The 19,690-nt window shown below is 58.4% G+C and overlaps 1 protein-coding gene across 2 annotated transcripts in view; it reads right to left on the bottom strand.

Annotated features, from left to right (window-relative positions):
- Window positions 1-19,413, bottom strand: part of NOTCH1 (notch receptor 1) — a 35,173-nt gene extending 15,760 nt beyond the window's left edge. For both annotated transcript variants that reach the window (XM_052668231.1, XM_052668232.1), the window contains exons 1-10: window positions 19,183-19,413; window positions 17,697-17,778; window positions 6,145-6,407; window positions 5,369-5,707; window positions 2,869-2,991; window positions 2,505-2,738; window positions 2,229-2,384; window positions 1,961-2,146; window positions 1,471-1,584; window positions 738-851 (exon numbers count right to left, since the gene is read on the bottom strand). In XM_052668231.1, coding sequence (XP_052524191.1) covers window positions 738-851; window positions 1,471-1,584; window positions 1,961-2,146; window positions 2,229-2,384; window positions 2,505-2,738; window positions 2,869-2,991; window positions 5,369-5,707; window positions 6,145-6,407; window positions 17,697-17,778; window positions 19,183-19,240 — 1,669 coding nt within the window. In that variant the 5' untranslated portion in view covers window positions 19,241-19,413. The remainder of the gene's footprint in view (window positions 1-737; window positions 852-1,470; window positions 1,585-1,960; window positions 2,147-2,228; window positions 2,385-2,504; window positions 2,739-2,868; window positions 2,992-5,368; window positions 5,708-6,144; window positions 6,408-17,696; window positions 17,779-19,182) is intronic.
- Between the last annotated feature and the right edge of the window lie 277 nt (window positions 19,414-19,690).

The raw sequence follows: 19,690 nt of genomic DNA, 5'->3' as shown, positions 1-19,690 counted from the left end.
AGCAGGATGCCCCACAAGTGCAGGGCACAGGGCAATAGAGGCCCCCAGGCCACGGGGCCTTTCAGTGCCCAGCTTGCAAGCTTTGTCCCGGGGTGCACAATGATCTGCATTAAGATGCCTCAGCTCAGGAGTGGGGCCCCATGCTCGCCCGTGTCTCATCCCGGGGCGTGCAGGGGGGGCGGCCGCATGCACCCCCGAATAATCACCCCCCAGCAGATCCTATTCTCCTGGCCAGCTCCCTCCCCAATGGGCTGGGGGTGGAGAGCCGAAGACAAAGTACAGCTTTGACTAGACCCCGCCAAGCCCACATAGCAGCTTTTCATCGGGGCTTGGCATTAGCAAGACACTAATTAGAGGCCATTCAGCTGGAAGATTTCTGGCGGGAGCTGCTCCACAAAAGAGCCACTGTTTGCCACCAGGGCTCAAGTCATCATTCTGTGCAATCGCTCCTTGGGTTTCGGTGCGTCGAGCCCCCGCAGCCCTGCACCTTGCATCCCCATAGAGGCAGCTTTATTCCTTCCTTCCTTCCTTCCCCATCGCTGCCGGGGCCACACCTCGTTAGCACCGGGTTCATTACAGGACTGGCTGGAAGCGGGTATCTGGGGTGAGTTTTGGGAAGACTGGCACATCCCTTGCTAATAACTCATTGATGTGGTTTTATGGCACTTCACGTGGCAGAAGGTGACTCAATTCTGCTCAGATGTGCCCAAGCCCCCTCAAGGACACGGGGGCCTCACCTTCGGAGCACTCGCAGCTGTAGGTGTTGGGGCCATCCACGCACTTGGCCCCATTCTTGCAGGGGGTGCTGGCGCACTCATCGATGTCGAACTGGCACAGGTGCCCATTGAACCCTGAAACAAGCAGACGTTGCATCCCCGCCAATGGCTGCAGCACCCCCTCCCCACAGCCCACAGGTCCCGCCAGGCCCCCCACATCCCAGCCGGGGCGCCGGGTTTCCATGGGGACGGCTGCGCGGGGCCCTGAATGCGGGGCTGCGACCCGCCATTGAGAGCATCTTATTTACATCTCTAGAGGAGCAAAGTCTCTGAACTTCAAAACCTCCTTTCACAGATTAACCGTCTCCCCATTCTCCGCTCCACCCCGTGACTTTGACACAGCATTCAAAGTGGCTGGCGAGGCCCCCCGGCCCCCGGCCCTCCTTCCCAAAGAGGGGCCTTTTCAAGTGCAAAGCCGAGAGCTTTAATCCACCTTCCCCTCTCCCATGGACTGGTGCAGCAATGGGGCTCAACCCATCACTGGAATGGCAAAAAAATCCCCAACCTGCTCCGCGCCCAACCTGCTGCACATATGGGGATGCCACCCAAGGCACAGTTTTGCTGTGAGCATCCCACACTGCTGCAGGGCTGAAGCTCTGCAACGGATAGAGCCAACTTTTGGGGCTCTGCACTGCCCGGGTAGGTACCCAGCACCAGGGATGCCATAAGGGATGCAGAGAAGGGATCCACGTACCGGTGGGACACTCGCAGTGGAACTCGTTGATTTTATCCAGGCAGTTGCCATTGTGAAGGCAGGGGCTGCTGGCACACTCATCTGTGTTGATTTCACAGTAGACGCCCTCGTATCCTGCAGACAGACCCAGCACCCTGTCAGCTCGGTACCATGGGACCAACGTGCAACATGGCAGGACAGGGAGGTGGCACCAGGGAGGTGTTTGGCCTTTATGAGGACAGCCCGATAGCCACGCTCCAGCTGATGGGACCTTATGCACAAGCTCCTGTGTGACCATCCACCATGGATTTCACATCCCAAGCCAGCAAGAGGAAGAGCGTGGAGGGCTGGTGGTGCCCAGGTCCCTACTGCCAGACCCATCACCGCACAGGTTTTTGGTGCTAGCCTCAGGCACAGCAGCCTCTCATAGCGACCAGCCCAAATCCATGCTCATGAGCACATGAAGCCTTCCCTGCCCGCACCCAAGATCACGGCAGATGTGCCCACACACCAGGCATGCAGATGCACTGGAACTCCCCAATCTGGTCCAGGCAGGTGGCATCGTTCTGGCAGGGGTTGGAGAGACACTCATTGACATCGATCTCACAGCGGGGGCCTGAGTAGCCCTGCAGACACTGGCACTGGAAGGACCCCTGGGTGTTGATGCATTTCCCTGCGTGCTCACAGGGGTTGGCTCCTGCAAGACACAAATGCTGCTTATAGGACGCTTCTCCCTTCTGTGCAGAACAAACTGCTTTGTGCCAGGACACAACACTTACCCAGTGAGCACTCATCCACGTCCTGGTTACATGCCGGCCCCATGTACCCCGAAGGACACGTGCAGATGGCTTTGCCATTGACAGGGTTGGTATCACAGTTAGAGCCCTCGTTGCAGGGGTTGCTGATGCAGGCATCATCCAGGTGGCACAGCAAACCTGTGGGGAACAGCAGGATGCTGGGCACGCAGCTCACCGTGCATGAAGACCTCGGGGGGAAGGAGGGGGACACCTGAAGAGCTGCAACCAGCACAAGGTGGTGCAGGAATGGGGCCTCACCTGTGCGCCCATGGGGACACTCGCAGTAGAAGGAGGCCACCCGGTCGTGGCAGGTGGCCCCCTGGAAGCAGGCAGCCATGGCGCAGTCATCGATGTTCTCACTGCAGTCTTCGCCCGTCCAGCCATTGACACAGACGCAGTTGTAGCCACCATGGTTGTTGTGGCAGGTGCCCCCATTCTGGCAGGCATTGGGCATCAGCTGGCACTCATCCACATCCTCAGTGCAGTACTGACCTGCGAGGGAATGGGGCACCATCAATTCCTTGGGCCCAGATGGGCGTCTCCATGCTCTCCCCACCCAGCTACGCATCCTCTGGGCAGGACACGTCCCCCAGCATGTCCTCCTCCTGTCCCCCAGCACTACCTGTCCACTCGGGTGGGCACTGGCAGTTATAGGTGTTGACGCCATCCACGCAGGTGCCTCCATTTCTGCAGTTGTTCCCTGGACAGTCGTCGATGTTCTCCTCGCAGTTCTGCCCGGCGAACCCTGCACAGAACAGCCACTGCATCACCTCCCTGTGACCATGTCCCCACCCAGTGCCACCATCCCCACAGCCCCGCAGGGCTCCCAGCACCGGGGGGGTGCCTTCCTTCCGCCATCCCCGCAGCTGGGTGCTGTTAGCAGGCAGACAGCCCGCCGGCGCTCCCCACCCCGCTCCTTTGAAGCTAGCGCCTGGTTTCATCCCCAGCCGATTCCTGACATGCACATTACCCCAGGAGGGAGCAATCTCCCAAGCCTGGCAAGCAGCCCCGTCCTCGGCACAGGGTGCCAATGCCCCCGGCCCCGCCACGCTCACCCTGAGCAGTGGAGGCTGTGATGGGGACGGGACGAACCGGGGCTGCTCCCCCCGCCGCTCACAGCACCCGGCGCTGAATCACCCCGCTTTAATTTCACGTTTAAAGAGCCTCATCGCCAGTGCTTCCCCCACAGGGGAATTCTTTGTTTCCAAGCCTCTCGCAGCGTGAATCATAGCACGGTGTAAATCTCAGCTCTCCTCTCAGCGCAGCCCGGCTGCTCGAGTTCACGTTATCACCTCCATCTGATAGCACGGCGCGCATGGAAACCGTGCGGCACCTGACCTCACCCCACAGCATGTGCAGCAGAAATGAAACGGCCCTGACTGGGATATCTGCCATCTCAACCCCCGGTACGGCCACTGGTCCTTGCTCTGGGCTTGGCACCAACACAGGGATGCTGCTCCGTGGTGGGGATGGGCAAGATGTGCTCCTGTGAGCACTGCCACATGGGGACCACGCGGGGAAGGACACACACCAACCCCAGCACCAGTCCAAAGCAGATGAGCAGGTAATTTTGTGCCTCATTTTTAAGCAGTTGGGCTGAGACTGAGCAGCAATAACCAGCAATGTCCTGCCTACCAGCACTAACACTCTGAATGAGTAATTTTGAACCCTCCGAATGAGTAATTAGTACTGCAATTACTTTAAACTCAGGGTTACACTCTGCAGCGATGGCACGATAAAGCAGACAAGATTAGTTTAACTTTCAGAAACCCGCTGCAGTCAGGAAACAACAGGGGACTTTGTTTTTGCTGCATACCAGCATATCAACCCCTCTTATCATCGGCACCGGCCCCGGTTCCTGTGCCTCTGCCAGAAGCCGATGCAGCCCTCGCACAAGCCATGCCCTACGACACAGCTGCCAAAGAACCCCAGTGACCCCCTCAAGGACCAACCCTGCCTTCCTGTAGGGCTGTGCCACCCATGGGAGGCGAACCGGCCGGCACAGCATGCAAATTCCCTGGCAGCAGCCGCCAGCCGCAGTGGGGTGTGAGCGCCGATCCCCCACGGCAGCAATGCTCCCCACGGCGATCCCTCACCCCGCTGTGCCCGACGCCAGGAGAAGTGCAGTGTCAGCAGTGCAGCAGGCAGGCCAGCACTGCTCCTTGCCACCCTCAGCTTGCCCGACCCTGCGGCAGTGCCGCTCCTGCTGAGCGGTGCCTGTGGGAGCTGCTGGCTCTGTAGGGCCAGGCTGCCTTCCCTGCATCAGCCCCAGTGCTGCTGGTAGCGTTAAGAGCTCTGCTCCAGCCTGGGTGAGCAGGTGCAGAGAGGAAACTGGAATTCCTACAGGGCCATGGTGACCACGATGTGGGTATCTGGATGTGGGCACATCGTTTTGGGTCCCAAGATATGGACATCTGGATTTGGGTCCCAAGATATGGAAGCCTGGATCCGGGCACCTGGACGCAAGCAGCTAGATAAGGGTACTAGGATGTGGGCACCTGTACACGGCTACCAGGATGCAGACATATCTCTGCCAGCTGGGACAGCCCATCCCCATCTCAGAGGGATGGCAGCACAGGGATGCTCCATAAAGATGGGGCAGGAGGGAGAATGGGCTCCCATGGCAATGCCGAGCTCCGGCAGGAACCCTTCATTTTTGAGGCTGCCCTTCATTTCTCTGCCCTGCAAGGCAGGCTCCTCCCACACTCACCGGAGGGAGCAGCAGTGAGCACAGGCAGGGTCTCCCTGCCCCAAGCCCATCTGCACTCGGAAACTTTCTAAAATAGCTATTCCGGGACAATAATTCCAGTCTGGAAGTGGATTAAGCTGAAGCGGAAAAAGGCACTCTTATTCTGGAATATGAGCATCCGCACAGGGGCCTCTGCTGAAACAGTTGTTTTGGAAGAGCTATTTTGGTGAATCACCACGTATGAAAAGCCCCCAGCTGACCTCCCTGTTTAAAGCACAGCTGCCCAACATCTTCCCAGAGCCATCCAACACAGCGTGCTGCAACGCCTGGCTTTGTCACTCTCCAGGAGGTGATATGCGTGAAGCACTGTGGGCTCAGGGAGGGGAAAGCGAAGGAGAAAAGAGCAGCAAATCGACCCCAACACCTCCCCTACCTGGCAGACAGGTGCAGTCGTAGGTGGTGTCCCCAGTCTGACGGCACGTGCCCCCATTCTGGCAGGGTGAGGGGTTGCAGGGCACATAGAGATGCTCGCAGTTCTGCCCGGTGTAGGCTGGCTTGCAGGAGCACTGGTAGGTGCCCACCTCGTTGGTGCAGCTGCCGCCGTTCTTGCAGACAGGTGGTGAGATGTTGCATTCGTTCACGTCCTGCTTGCAGTTGGCCCCGTGGAAGCCGGCCGTGCAGCTGCAGATGTAGTGGACTTCAAAGGGGACGCACTGACCTCCGTTGGCACAGGGGTTGGAGGCGCAGGGATCGGCCTGCTGACAGGTTTTACCTGGGGAGGGAGGGAAGAGGAGGATGCAAAGAGCAGCTCTTAGTGCTGGGGCGCAGGGCCACCTCAAGAGCTGTGTTTGCAGGAGGGTGCAAATAACTCCCCCCAGCTGAGCATCTCCCAGGCTCAGCTATACCAACCCTCACCATTTGTTTTCAGTGCTGACATAGAAAAGCTCAGCGCCCTTCTCCAGCAGCGGGGTGTTCAAGGAGCTGCCCTCAGTAAAGCTCATCCCATCCAACCACAGAGTCATTCAGCACGGAAAAGCCCTCTCAGATCCCCAAGCCCAACCCATCCCACCATGCCCACTAACCATGTTTCCCAGCATCTCTCCTATTCTAGAACGCTTCCAGGGACACTGAATCCACCTTGGAACCTCTCCAGGCACAACTCTCGTCCCATTCCATCCCGTCCCACTGCCACTCATCCCTACCCCTCACCTGACCAGCCCGGCGGGCAGCGGCACTTGTACTCGCTGAGTGTCACCAGGTCGCAGGTGCCCCCGTTGCGGCAGGGGTTGTTGAGACAGGCGTTGTCCAGAGGTGTCAGGCAGAGCTCGTCGGTGAAGCCCAGGCGGCAGACGCAGCTGTAGTCGGCGGTGCTGCCACGCACCAGGGGGATGCAGGTGCCGGCGTTCTTGCAGGGAGAGCTGAGGCAGGGGTTGGGCAGCTGGCATCGCTCGCCCACGTGGGCACTGCTGCACCTGGGGGTGAGAAATGCCATCAGTGTGACCCATTGTAGGGATCGGGGTGCCTGCTCAGGTACCGGCACCACGTGCACACCCGGCCCTGCTGTGTTGGCAGCGGCTCTGGGCTGAGCTGCACCTTGAGAGGAGAGGAAGATGAAAGAGGCGCCTGCAACAAAGGCTTCCCCCATCAAGGAGCCTGCACAGACTTGCAAAACCACAGTCTCCAAACCCAGTATCCTGCTTTTCATTCCAAAGCACTTCTTGCACTCCCCTTGCACTGAAGAGGAAACCCAGGCCTGGGGGGGGGGGAACGTGTGGCTCACCCCACAGAACTGGGAGCACCGGCCCCACACACCCCCAGACCTGGTACAGGGAGCCCTGCAGCAATCCTGGGCTGAGCCCCTGCTGTCTGCCCACAGCCCTGCTCTTCACCCTTTGTATCAACAGACCTCAGCCACACGGGAAGAAGTACAGGCCCGGCGTTGGCTGCTAACAGGTGGGGCACAGCTCAGAGCAACTGAGGTCCTCCTCCATGATAAACCCTCTCCAAGCCTGGTATCTCTGCATGGGGGCCCTGAGAAAAGTCCCCACACGATGGCCATGGGCTCAGCCATCTGCCACCCACAGCCACAGGGATGGGGATGTGCTGCAAGGGGGCAAATGACGTGGACATCCTGTGCCATGCTGCCATGGGCACTGTGATAGAGAAGACACAGGAGGAGCAAGGCAATGCTGCAGCCCTGTCCTGCAGTGCCAGCATGTTATGCCCTGAGTAGGAAGCATGGAGAAAGCCACAGCCTGGAAAGAATACTTGTCTGCAAACTACAGGACAAACACCTCAAAGGCAGGACACGAAGCTCCCATTGGCAGCACAACCCCAAAGCTGGGACACGGGGCTCCCACAGCCATCACAGCCCCAAAGCTTGAATACAGCGCTCCTATAGGTACCACAACCCCAAAACTGGGACACGGGGCTCCCATGGCCACCACAACCCCAGCTGGGACATGGGGCCCCCACACTCACAACCCCAACTCCTGGATCTGGGGCTCCCATGGCCATAACCACTGCGCTGTTGCAGGAGCACATCCCTGCCCTGCTCCCCTTCTCCTCTTCCCCTACTTTCCTCCTTCTTTTTTTTTTTAGTTTTTTTTTTTTTTTTTTTTCTTTTAACCCAATTCTGATTTCATTGTCGGGGATTGTGTGAGAATTTGTCAGGATTCTGAGACATTTTGAGTTAATGAGACGGCATTATCCAGGCCAAATGAAAAAGAAAATGTGTATAATAATAAATCAGGGCATCTGCTCAGCACACAAAGGGCGGCGGGGAGCAGGTGTGCATCCTAATGAGGCAGAGCAGCTGCCTGTACCCGATGCCCGGCTCCGAGCACGGGGCGCCGGCGCTTCTGGGTGGCTGCATGGGGACAGCGAGGATCGGGGCCGCGGCTGCCTGAGAGGGACCATTGTATGGGGCTGGGCGAAGGCACGCCGCTGGCGGAGCGCTGAGTGTGTGCAGTCATCTGTTAAGCCCCCGCCTCTCCACACCACACATGCTTTTTTTCTTAAAACAATCCTCCGGGCTCCGCTGGCGGCGGATGGGGCGGCGTCACGGGGTCCTGAGATGGGAGAAAAGGGGAGGAAGGGGGGGGGGGGGGGATAAAAGAAGGGGGGGAAAATGGTGTTGGACAAAGAGCTGCGGGGACAGCGCGGGAATCGGTGATGCGGTGCCGCCGTGCCTCCACCAAGATGGGGCACAGGGAGAGCCCTCCCTCCCAATTAGCGCTCGGATCGTTTCCAATTTTGGTGTTTGGAGCTCACGGCCAAGAGCAGGGCACGTCCCTCCCCCCCCCCCCCCCCCCAGAGCTGGGCATGGTGATGAGCGGGGAGGTTCGTTAGCAGGTTTAGGGACACGGTCAGTGCGCATTTGGTGGGGGGACTTGGTGATCTTAGCATCTTTTCTAACCTCAGTGGTTCCGTGATTCAATTGGAGGAGCTCACCTGGGACGGCAGGGGAACCAAAGGATGTTTCGGGGCTTTCTGCAGAGCCAGGGCTTGGGGCTGCATCAGTGACCAGCACAGCTCCCACCACACCAAATGCATCAGAATGGCCCCCAGGGCCCCACCAGCACACCCAGCTGCTGCCAGGAACCTCTGAAGTCACAGAACAGCTGGGTTGGAAGGGACCTCAAAGATCACAGCCCTGTTTTTTTTTATGGCTTTCTGCCTGTTTATAAGCTGAGTTACAGCACAATTGGGACAAGGTGCTGGGGAGAGTGCAAAGGGTCAGAGAGGGCTGGGCACAGGGGCTGCCTTGTGCACTGGGTCTGGGCTGGCTGATGATGGGCATGAGCACAAGCACTGCATGGTGCTTGCCTGCTGGATTTCTCCTCCATTGCCAGCTGCTGGAAGCGCTGGTTGAGCAGCAATTCAGAAATAAGCAATACAGTGCAAGCACCATTCAAACCAGCACCATCCTTGCTGTGCCCAACACAGGGTCTGCGCAGCACCAAGGGATGCAAGCAGCCCAGGGAATGTCACCCTGTGGATTTTCCTTTAGCTATTCCCAAGCAATAAATGCCCAGACTGAACCCAACCTGCCTCTGGGCATTAGCATAAGAGACATTAAAGCTACGCTTTAATTACAGACATGAGTGCCAGCAAAGGACAGGGCGGGTGCTTCAGCATCAAAACACCTCCGAAGGGCCACTAGAAAGTGGCTTCAAAGTGCCCAGGCTACAAATACCAGCGCCTCTCCGCCCCGAGCAGCAGCTGAGAAACATTTCTCCCCTTCAGCTGTTGCAAAAAGGAACACCCCACACCCCCCAGCTCTGAGCTGTTGCACCATCCCTGAGCTCACTGCTGCATCCCGGCACAACAACAGCACTGCACAGACCCAGATGTCCCCGGTGTGCAATTTGCAAGCAAAAAAAGACGCAGAAAGACCCAGCCGAGGTCAGACAGCAGCTCCCAGGGGACAGCCTGGGAATGGGAACGGCGGCTCCAAATTCCCAAACTCCCAGCACCGAGCTTGGGCCAAGCACAGCTCTGCTGGACGAGGGCACGTGCCTTTGTTGTGTCTGCTGCACATCCTCAGCATGTCCCCAACAGCAGTACTATGCTGCAGCGGGGCTCTGAGAAAGCTCTGCAGAGCACCTAACTAAAAGCATGAATGAGAGGTGGGAACAGGGGCGAGCTGGGTGGGCTTCACATCCCAGCACCCCACGAGCAGAGCTGCAGGGCAGCGCCCAGCCCCATCACCCCTCTGCTCATCCACCAGTGTGGATTTCTTCAGCGTGTCAGCAACAGGTTGTGTCCCTGCACAGCAATGCAGGCACTGAAAGCATCCCATCCCGAGGCAGATGTTCCTGTGACCTTTCACCCCTGCTCGATTCAGGAGCTTTGCTGCTTTCCTATCGGCGCTAAGCTGCCATCTGCCACCAGCAGCACAGCTGACAGCCAGGCAGCCCTGCAGGGCTCACGCACTGCTTTGTTCTGATCTGGGACACGACAGCCCTGCAGGAACCCACCCCCATGGGACTGGGGGGCGTTTAAAGGTGCTGGGCTCACGGGGACTGTCCCCATCCCTATCCGCAGCACCACACAACAGGAGGGGACAGGAGCCAAAGCTGCTCCTGCACAACCCCCTCCTCATCTGCTGGGAGCACAAGTGGCCAGCTTGTTTCCCCTAAGGCAACAGCACCATGGGAAAGCCGAGCAGGGAAGGCTCAGGCCTTTACTTCAGGCCCATCTTGGGGTGACTGAGTTAACAGGGCTGGGCGATTCCCTGCTAGGGCTGAGCATCCGCCACCAGGATGGGAACACCTCCAGTGAAGGACCAGCAGAGCCAGCGGGGCTGCAGCAAGCAGAGATGGCCCTGTGTCACAAAGCACAGCCACTGCCTGCACGGTGCACTGGATGCCCATGGAGGGTCCCACTTTTGGCACATCTGAGCGACGCCTTCACCATCCAGACAGCACGGAATGAACCAAGTGGCCAACGGGACAAACAGATCTCAAGCATTTGCAAAGCGCCGGCCAAGGGAAGGAGAAACAACCAGCAGGAGTCACTTTTCCAGTTGTGTCAGTGGCTTCTCTTGGCACAGCCTGCGAGCAACACCGCAGCTCCCAGCGTCACACCCCGCTCCTATGGCACGCTCATTGCCCACACTGGGAACCCCACGCCTCAGCAATGAGGGATTTGGTCCCTGCACGGTGCTGGCCTTAGGGGCTGGCAGTGCCCACCCGAGCCCTGCATTCCCCCTGCATCACGCAGCACGGTTCCTGGCACCCAGCAGGACTGCATTGCTCCGCTGCATTCCCAGCCCTGCCTGCTCCTCCTCACCACCCCAAACCAGCGCCGGGTGGAACCGGTGGTTTCTGTGCAAAGTCCCATCCTGGCCTCACGTTATTAAGCACGCCGGGACACCAGCCTGGGAAAAAAAAACAGTTTCACATAGGGAGGGTGGTTGGCAAAGCAACAGGTTACTTCGAGTGACATCAGGTTAATAAAGTGAGAGCAGATCTACCGTCTCGTTTAATTAAAAAAAAAAAGAAAAAAAGCACGCTGCAATCCCAATGCTTTGATGTGTTTCTTTGGTTCAATTTCGGTTTTGACCTAGCCCAAGTCATCTAATCGAGATTTTAAGACCCAGACTTTCATCTGGAGAGAAGCACACGGAATTCCCAAAGCTGGCCGTGCTGATGGACTGAGCGGTGCTGCAGCCATCGGTCCTCTGAGCAACGCCGAGCAGAGAGCAAAAACATGGCTCTGCTCCTTCAGCAGACATCAGTTAGGACAGTTTGGGAATGCAAGTTCCCATTGTAATGAAAAACAATATAATCCCATTAGGAAGCAGAGGGGCTGGGCTTTTCACCACGGTGGTAAGCTGCTACCTGGGAAGGAGCTGCTTTTCTATGGAGCTTCATTCACAATGAACATGAAAGATGGCTAAGGAAGAGACCAAGACAGAACTCACTCCATTCCCACCCTCAACAATGGGCGCTCGAGTTTTTTTTTCCTCCCAGATGATGCTTTTTATATCCTCTGCTGGTGTAAATCCACACAGCCCCATTGTTTGTGGGGCTGGGCTGCCCTAGCAAGGCTCTGCTCTGCTCATCACAGTCACTCTTGGTGGACGCAAGTGGTGGTGAGCTCAGCAAGGAGCTCAGTTATCACACATCCACTAAGGCTGGAAGAGCCCTCTCAGATCCCCAAGCCCACCCCACCGTGCCCAGTGCCACATCCCTCTGGCACCCCCAGGGACGGTGACCCCACCACCCCCTGTGCCGCTGTGCCAGTGCTGCCCACTCTTGGAGCAATGACGAACGAACTCTGACTTTTTTTTCCACCCCAAACCACGTTTTGGTTAAACACTGCGCTCCATGATCCCCATATATGGAGAACTCCCCCAGGAACACACGCGGCCCTTCTATCTCGCTCTCCTAATCCTGAAAATAAAACCTGAGATTAGGATCTGAGCGGCTACCAAGAGTTTAAACAACCTATATTTAGCTCTGGTGTTTATAAATAGGAGGAGAGGGGCGTTTCGTGGAGCCCCTACAGCACAAAACCCACCGAAAGCCAAAGCCATTGCGCTGCAGCAGACAGACTGCAGGCAAGGAGGGGGATGGACAGACAGCCACAGATCCAACCCCCTCACTAAAGCAAAGCGGAGCTCTGTAAATCAGTCACCAGCAACAAACCCCCTTGCAAGCGATGCCTAAAGCACCCCAAGCAGGATGACAAGGCCCCAGGACCAGCGCTGCTGCTCAGCTCAGCCAGGGAGGCCGGGACGGTGCTGCCCCGACACCTTGCCCAGCAGAAATCCCTGTGTCAACACGCAGCCCCACGGAGCAGCGCAGACAATGGGGCCGCCGCTGCCCTCCGCCCGGCGCCCGCATTCCTGCCCCGCGTCCCATAGAAACCCCTTTTCAAGGGGAGCAGCAGGCCCTGTGAAAGGGCCGTCTGCCGCCCTGCCTTTTGACTCCCGGGCCTGTGTCTAACATTTTAATAGGGGCCGGGGGCTGGGGAAGGACCCCCCCCCCCGTCCATACCAGGTCATTCTCCCAGCTGCCCTGCAGCCGGCACGCGGGGCTCTGCCGACCGATGGGCGCGAGCCGGAGCTGCATTCCTCCACCCACCCGAGGGCAGCGACCCGGAGCTCCAGCTGCTACCAAAACCTTTGGAAGAGTCTTTTTTTTCCCTCGCTCCTTCTGTGCAAGGATGCACAGCACGGTGGTGAGCGCTGAAGCGGTGAGAATTCACACACATGTGGGTAATTGCCACCTTAAAATAAATCACCGCACCTTCAGAAAGACGCAGCCCCTGAGATACCATCCGGTCCTTGGGGTCCCCACTGGGACAACTCATCGGCAAAGGGACACGGGACAGAGCAGCTGGAAGAGCTGAGGTGCAAAACCCTTCCATTGCTCCTTTGGGAATGGCTGCAGGTGGGCACGGAGCACCCTATGGCACACGGAGCACCCCAGAATGTGCAGAGCCAAGGAGGAAAAGCAAGGCTCAGCCCTGCAGCTCCAGCCTGACTCTGGTGGCCCACACGTGGCTTGGTGGCCCCGCTGGCTCTACCAAACCCAAGGCAGGGGCTGCCCCACGCAGCGCACCAGCCCACCGTCACCTGGCTGCTCACCTGCAGCCTGCCCCATCCATGCAAGAAAGGTGACGTTGCGGCATCATTACTACTTAATAAATCCATTTCCCATATAAATACCATTAATTTCAGATCTCGGGGAAGGGAATTAGGGTGAAAACTTGTTAAGAGAAAATGACTTGCGCGCAAATTTTTGCAACTTGACTGAGCGTGAAAGTTTCCCATTAAAATGCAACTCTGCTCCCTTTGCTGGAAATGTGCGAGGGCCCAATAACCACAGCCTAAACTTTAACTGGTTTTTCCAATATTAACTCCAGTCTGCTGTGGGGGAAGGGGAAGAGGTGATGGGTGAAAGCCTGGAGCAGATGTCACCAGGTGCCACGGCTCACTGTCCTGGGGCTTGAGCGGCAGGTGGGAGCTGCCACAATCTGGGTTGCTGCAAAGACTTCCCACCATCACACACCATCAGACCCACAGTGTCTGCTCCTAGAAGCCTCGATGCAACAGAGCATTCCTGCTGCTCAGCCCACACGCTCAGCAGTGCCTCTGGCCAATACAAAGTGCAGCAGATTTGCCCCAGACCAAAGCACGAGTCCAGCCCTGGTCTGGTGAAGACCCAACAAGCACCCATGGCTCAGGGCACTCATGCTGGGGGTGGCACAGACCTGCTGCTGCCAGCACCCATGGAGGCCAACCCCAAGGAGCATCCCAAGGAGCTGACATACAAGCTCGCACCTTTGTGGTTGTGTAGCCTGGCTGGAGGATGGGAATTCAAGGAAAGGATGGTAAAATGGCAGCCAGCCCTCTGTGGGCACAGACACACGGATGGGGTCACCCCAAACCCAGTACCACGACTCAAGCAAAAGCCCTCTGCATGGACTTCCAAGGCACATCCCATCCTCTTCCAGTCTAATACACAGTATGAAACCTCAATGTCTGAAGTTACACTAGCCACAGAGAATTCTCCATCCAGCATTTACCAGCTCGTGGTAACTGCACCCCGAGGCTACTCCCTTGTTAAATACACTGATGCTCTATAAATTTCACATTCCACTCATGTACAGCACTCAGGACACCTACAAACACGAGCAGAACGAGGGTCACCACACCTCCAGGCCTGGAAAGAGCGAGTTGATTTCCAAACAATGTTATTTTAAACCTCGCTAACTGCCCTTAATTGGGGAACAGCTTGGCTGTGCGGTCATAGATACGTGTCAGCTACATGCTGCATACAATAAACCATCACCACCCCGGAGGTGGGAGCTGGGCTGGAACTAATGGGTCCTGCAGGGAACAGCCGTACTGAACGGAGGGGATTGCAGCCAGCATGGAGAGCCCATCACATGTATCCGAACAGAAATCAGCAATCTACCCAGAACACAAAGTGAGTTATGGGGTCGGCGACACGTCCTGAGTCGGTGATAACCACAGAGACGCGGGACGCAGGCAGATCCTTCTAGAAAACAGCCAAAACACCGCCGTCCTGGTGACCCCAGCAGCGAGTTCCTCAGTCAGAAGTGCAGCAGGTGGTGCCCTGTGCTCCCATCTCCCCTCTCACCCATTCCCACTTTGCTCTTTCCCAGAATGAGCTCAGGCTGCAGCCGCCATGCAGAGCTCTCCCTGTGGCTGAATCACTGCTCCTCCACCGCTCTCAGGGCTTCCTCTGCCCGATTGTTCAGCACTCCACCCTCTTCCTCTCCAGCACGGAGACGGTGGTTTTTTCTTTGTTATTATTTCATGGAAATAACGTTGAGTTAAAGCACATGAGAGACAGAAAAAAAAAAAAAAGAAAAAAAACCAACAAAAAACCAAAGCAGAAGGAAACTTCCGCCCTTTGCAGTGAGATAACAATGACTGAGCAGTCAGTGACTCGGAGGGCACAGCGTGCTGTGGGGCTCACATCACTCCTCAAGCCTTCCTGCGTGGCTGCAGAGAAGGTTCTGAGCTGAACAAGCCACCTCTTGCTGCTGCGGTCCTCTCTGAGTGCTCCTCTCACTGCACCCAGCCCAGCGTGCTCACCACACTCCCTGGCAGCAGAGGAAGCACTCTGGGGAAACCCATTTTTCTCCTTTTTCAGTACAAGCACAGAGATTAATTTCATGGCTCTTTTCCTCTGCAGTTTTGCTCCTCTGGGCAGCAGTGCTGACCCAGACCCTCTGCTGACTTGAACGGGGCAATGCCGAGTGGAAAAGGATCCAGAGAGATGCTGCTGGGGCAGGGCTGGAAACGCAGCCCCCTCTCATGCCATCTGCTTCTACCTGCTGCAGCAAGGGAGGCCCTGGGAATGAGAGTCACGAGGCACAGCAGCCTAAAATCAGCCCCACTCATTGTGGGGATGCCAGGCAGAGACAGTGATCCAGCAGTGTAATTAGCAGCCACCGCTACGACGATCGGATGATTCCGTTTCGGAAAACCTTCTCATTTGGTCTGGGAAGACGTCTCAGTCAGAGCAGAGTGCCACTGTGCCAAGCAGTACCACGAAACCACGCTAGGAGCACCACGGCTGCCAGGCCCATCCCCAGGGCCAGACCTCTGGGGGCTGTGGGTCTGTGCCAACGCTACGTGTGGGGTGAAGCATCCCAAACCGCACCGCTGCTCCTGCCAAGGGGGGGCAGGCAGCTCTTAGGGGCTCAGATAGAGCCCCTCCAATGCTGAGTTCAGTGGGAGCCCCAAACCCTGGCCGGGACAAGATAAGGCCCCGAGAGCCGCACACCCCAAACCACTGGGAAATAATAAAGGCTTAGAGTGCTCCTCACTGCACACCGGTGGTTTCCTTTCCCTAACAGGGCTGATAATGGGGCGTGCAGTTATCAGAGCCGGCTCTGCCCCGCGCGGCCACTCGAGCAGCGTCCCCTCGGACACGATTCATTTCACTCTGCTTTCTAATTGGATTTGTGGGGACGGCACAATGGGGCTTTATGGCCGGAGTCAGTGAAGTGCCAGGCCGAGCAGAGAGGTGGCCAGCAGCCAGCACACGGCATTGCACGCCGGCGCCAGGGGCAGTGCCAGCCTTCCTGCAGCGCTATCTGCGCCGCTGGCTTTGCTTTGTTTGAGGAGCTTGGAAATGGAGCTCCTGGTGAAGAGATACTCAAACCAGTGAAAAAGAGCACTTTGCAGGCTGCTGTCGGGCACCTGAGAAAGCTGCACCTTGCCCAGGCTGCCAGCGTCCCATCCAATATCGTCCCATCCAACCCCACAGCTTACTGCAAAATGAGCTCACACGGACCTGCAGAGCTGCCCTGGTGCCTGCAGCCAGGCTGTTCACAGCTCCCAATGATACAATTCCCCCAAGTTAACTTTATCTCCTGAAAGCCCAGCAACCCGAGCTACTCTGGAGGCTTCTCCCCCAAACGGAGCTCGCACGCATCAGACCTAATTAGATTCCATCACCATCTGCACATGAAATGTAAATCAGGAGTTGCAGAGACTTAAGGGAAAAAAAGGAAAGAATGACCACAAGGAAAAGGAGGGGTGTAAGGTTGGGGAGGGGGCGGAGGGTTGGGCATTCTGGGAAGCCATACATGATTAGTCACACAGCATTAATCTGCCTCCCTTAACAATAGCTGCCGAATTTCGACCGAATCCCAGCTGTCGCTCTTTGAATGAAAGAAAACAAGATTTAGAGCGTCAAGCGTTGGTAAGGGCTTCTGTGCAAAAAAAAAGTGGCGTGCATTCATTAGTGGCTCACAAAGGGACCCAGCCTTTGTCCATTAAATTGCTCATGTGCCTGATTGATTTGCTGATTTATTTTCAACCAAAGGCTTTGGGGGGCTCCGCTTGGAGGAGGGGTGGGGGCTGCCTGGGCGCTGCGGGCAGAGTAACGGCACCCAGAGCTGCAGAAAAGCAGCAGGCATTGTCAAGGAGAAGTGCCATTCAACAGGTCGGGGTTGGAAATGCCTTCAGGTTCCTTCGCAGAGAACTTCCTATTGGGAAACTTGGGGTGGGTGGGAACATCTCCCGGCCCGCTCTCAGCTCAGCCCATGTTTAACAGGCAGAAGGGAAATCTGGCCGGAAAGCAGAGCCTTGCCCATTCAGATTTCTTTTATGGAATAGTTTTAAAAAGGGAACTGCACTCTTATTCATTTCTCTGGGTTATTGTTCCCTGGGAGCCCGGACTGAATCGGCCATCGCTGCGGTGGGTCGGGTGGTCCTTCAAAGGGACCCAAGGCTTTACACATCCGCTTCCCCACCATCAGCCCTGAGAACACCCCGTGCCAGTAGTGGGCACGGCTGGCAGCGTGGCACTGCAGGCACTGCCCCATGGATGGACACCCACACGACACAACCATCCTTGGATACTTATTGGAGATGCCCTGGAAACCAGCTGCCAGGGACTGGAGGGCAACGCTATGGGGCCAGAAAAGAGGGGGGGAGGAGGGGGGGGGCTGGAAGACAGACAGACAGACAGACAGCCCTCCCACCCCCCCGTCGTCCCTCCCTCCCGCTCCATCAGCAGGGCACTCTGATGGGTTAACACCAGCCAAACGTGGCCCTCTGCCCATGTTTTTCCACCCAGCCAGGAACAAAGCCCAATCCTGCCAAACCCGCGGCGACTCCTACACGAGCAGGTTATTCTTGCCACTCAAGGAATGAAAACGCATTTCGCCCTATTAAATCCAGAGCCTTCAAAGCAAAGTCAACAGGCACGTCAATGCTTCAGCTGAGGGAGGTGGAAATCCTCCTGCTCCTCCATACTTACTGGCACACTTCCGTCCCATTGAGGAATGTTTCACACTTGCCCCCGTTGAGGCAGGATTCGGCCAGCTGCGAGCACCTCACACCTGTGAACAGAAGGAGAGCATCAGGCACAGCTCAGAGCCCGGGGGTCTGCACCCCATTGCGGGGATGGGCTCACGGGGACCATGGAATGGGCAGGGATTACAGTGCCCCAGTGAGGAAAGGGGAGACCTGAAGATAACCTGGGGTGGTCCTGGGGGAGGGCTGTGCCTTCCAAAGCAGGAGGGCGGATGGGGAGAAGCACCGGGTAGGACATCTGAGTGACAAACACCATTTGGGAAAAACCATCTGCCTGCTGGCCCGTGTGCTGCCACGAGCTCAGTCCCGGAATGAGTGGCTCGGCACAACTTGCTATGAGTAAAGGTTTCATTGTCTGGCCCTCGGAGCCGGATTCTGCTCAGTTACCACAGCAACTCGCTGAAAAGTACCAGATTCACTTCCGATTTCCACCCCGGCTCACTCTTCCCCTTCTTCTGCCGCTCTCGGTGCAGCCAAAGCAGTTTCGCATTGAGCGAACGCAGAGCCGTAGCCCGAACCGAACCTCCCCCCGACGGCAGCGGAGCGGCCCCATCAGCGCCGGTGGATGGAGCGGGGAGCGGGCCTCGCTCTGCCCCTACAAACAGCGCCCCGAGAGGCTCCAGCTCTGCCCGGCCCGTCGGGGCGGCCCCACTGCCCACCCCTCCTCCCCCACCCCTTCGGCCCTCGACAGCAGCTCTGCACTTTGCGGCTCTGCACACGGATCCGCCCCGGGGCCGATGTCGGGGAGGCGGAGGGGGGGGGGAGGGGGTGTTCAGGAGGGGGGCCGAGGGGCACCCGGCTGACTTTCAAGAAACAGGAAACCGAGAGAAATTTGCAAAACGGTCAAAAACTCTCGCGGAACAACAGCACGAGCGCGCCCGCTGTGCGCACCTCCGTGCAGCCGAGCCCCGTGCCGAGCTCCGGGATCCACACAGCCCCCAGTGCCGAGCACGCAAGGGACCCCCGCAGTCCTCAGTACGGAGCACCGAGACCCCTCACAATCCTCAGAACCGGGCACCGCGACCCCCACGGCCCTCAGTACCGAGCACAGGGGACCCCCGACGGCTCCGCGCCCCTCTATCGCGACCCCGAGCTCCGCCCGCCCGCAGCGCCTCGCTCCGCTCCCCGACGGCTCGGCTCCCCGCGGCGGTCCCGGATCACCGACCCCGCTCCCCCTCCGCTCGGTTCTCCGCACGCGAACCCCGCGCTGCCGAACTCCAAAGTTCCGTCCCCGTTTTTCAGCCCGCTCCCCCCGCGGCACTCCGAGTTCCGGACCCTCCCGGCGGCCCCGCGCTCCGCTTCCCGCGGATCCCCCGCCGCCTCCGAGCGGAGCGGAGCGGAGCACCGCAAAGCACGGCACAGCCTCGCCTCGCCTCACTCCACCGCGCCGCGCCGGCAAACTTCCTGCCGGAGCCGGGCCGGGCCCTCACCTCGCGTCGGGGCGGGCAGCAGGGCCAGCAGGAGCCCCGTGGCCAAGAGCCGTTTCATCCCTTTCTGCTCCCGCCGCTCACAGCCGCATAGATCCGGAGGTCGCCGGCCGAGCCGGCTCGAACCGAGCGGAACCGAGCGGAACCGGAGCCGTGCGGCGCGCGCCGGGAGCCCCGAACACACCGCGCCCCAACGCCGAGCGCAGCGACTCCGAGCGCCGGCGCCTCCCGCGGCCGCTCAGCCCCCGCGGGCCGGGCCGGGCCGGGCGGAGGGCGGAGGGGGGGCGGGACGGCGCGGGGCGGGACGGCGCGGAGCGGCGCGGGATGGGACGGAGCGGGACGCCCCTCCCTGCACGGCGCGGGGGGCAGCGCTGGGATCCCACCCCCCCTCCCCACCACGGCCACAAAGCGGCTCCGGACGCTCCGGTGCGGTCGTAGCCGCGGCTCCAGTGCGGTTCTGCATCGCTTTGCGCAGACCTCCGTAGCTCGTTGCAGCTCCAAGCACCGCTTT

Source organism: Tympanuchus pallidicinctus, unplaced genomic scaffold (genome assembly GCF_026119805.1).
Source record: "Tympanuchus pallidicinctus isolate F22 unplaced genomic scaffold, pur_lepc_1.0 scaffold8, whole genome shotgun sequence".
Classification (NCBI taxonomy): domain Eukaryota; kingdom Metazoa; phylum Chordata; class Aves; order Galliformes; family Phasianidae; genus Tympanuchus; species Tympanuchus pallidicinctus.
This window is presented reverse-complemented; position numbering and strand designations above follow the sequence as displayed.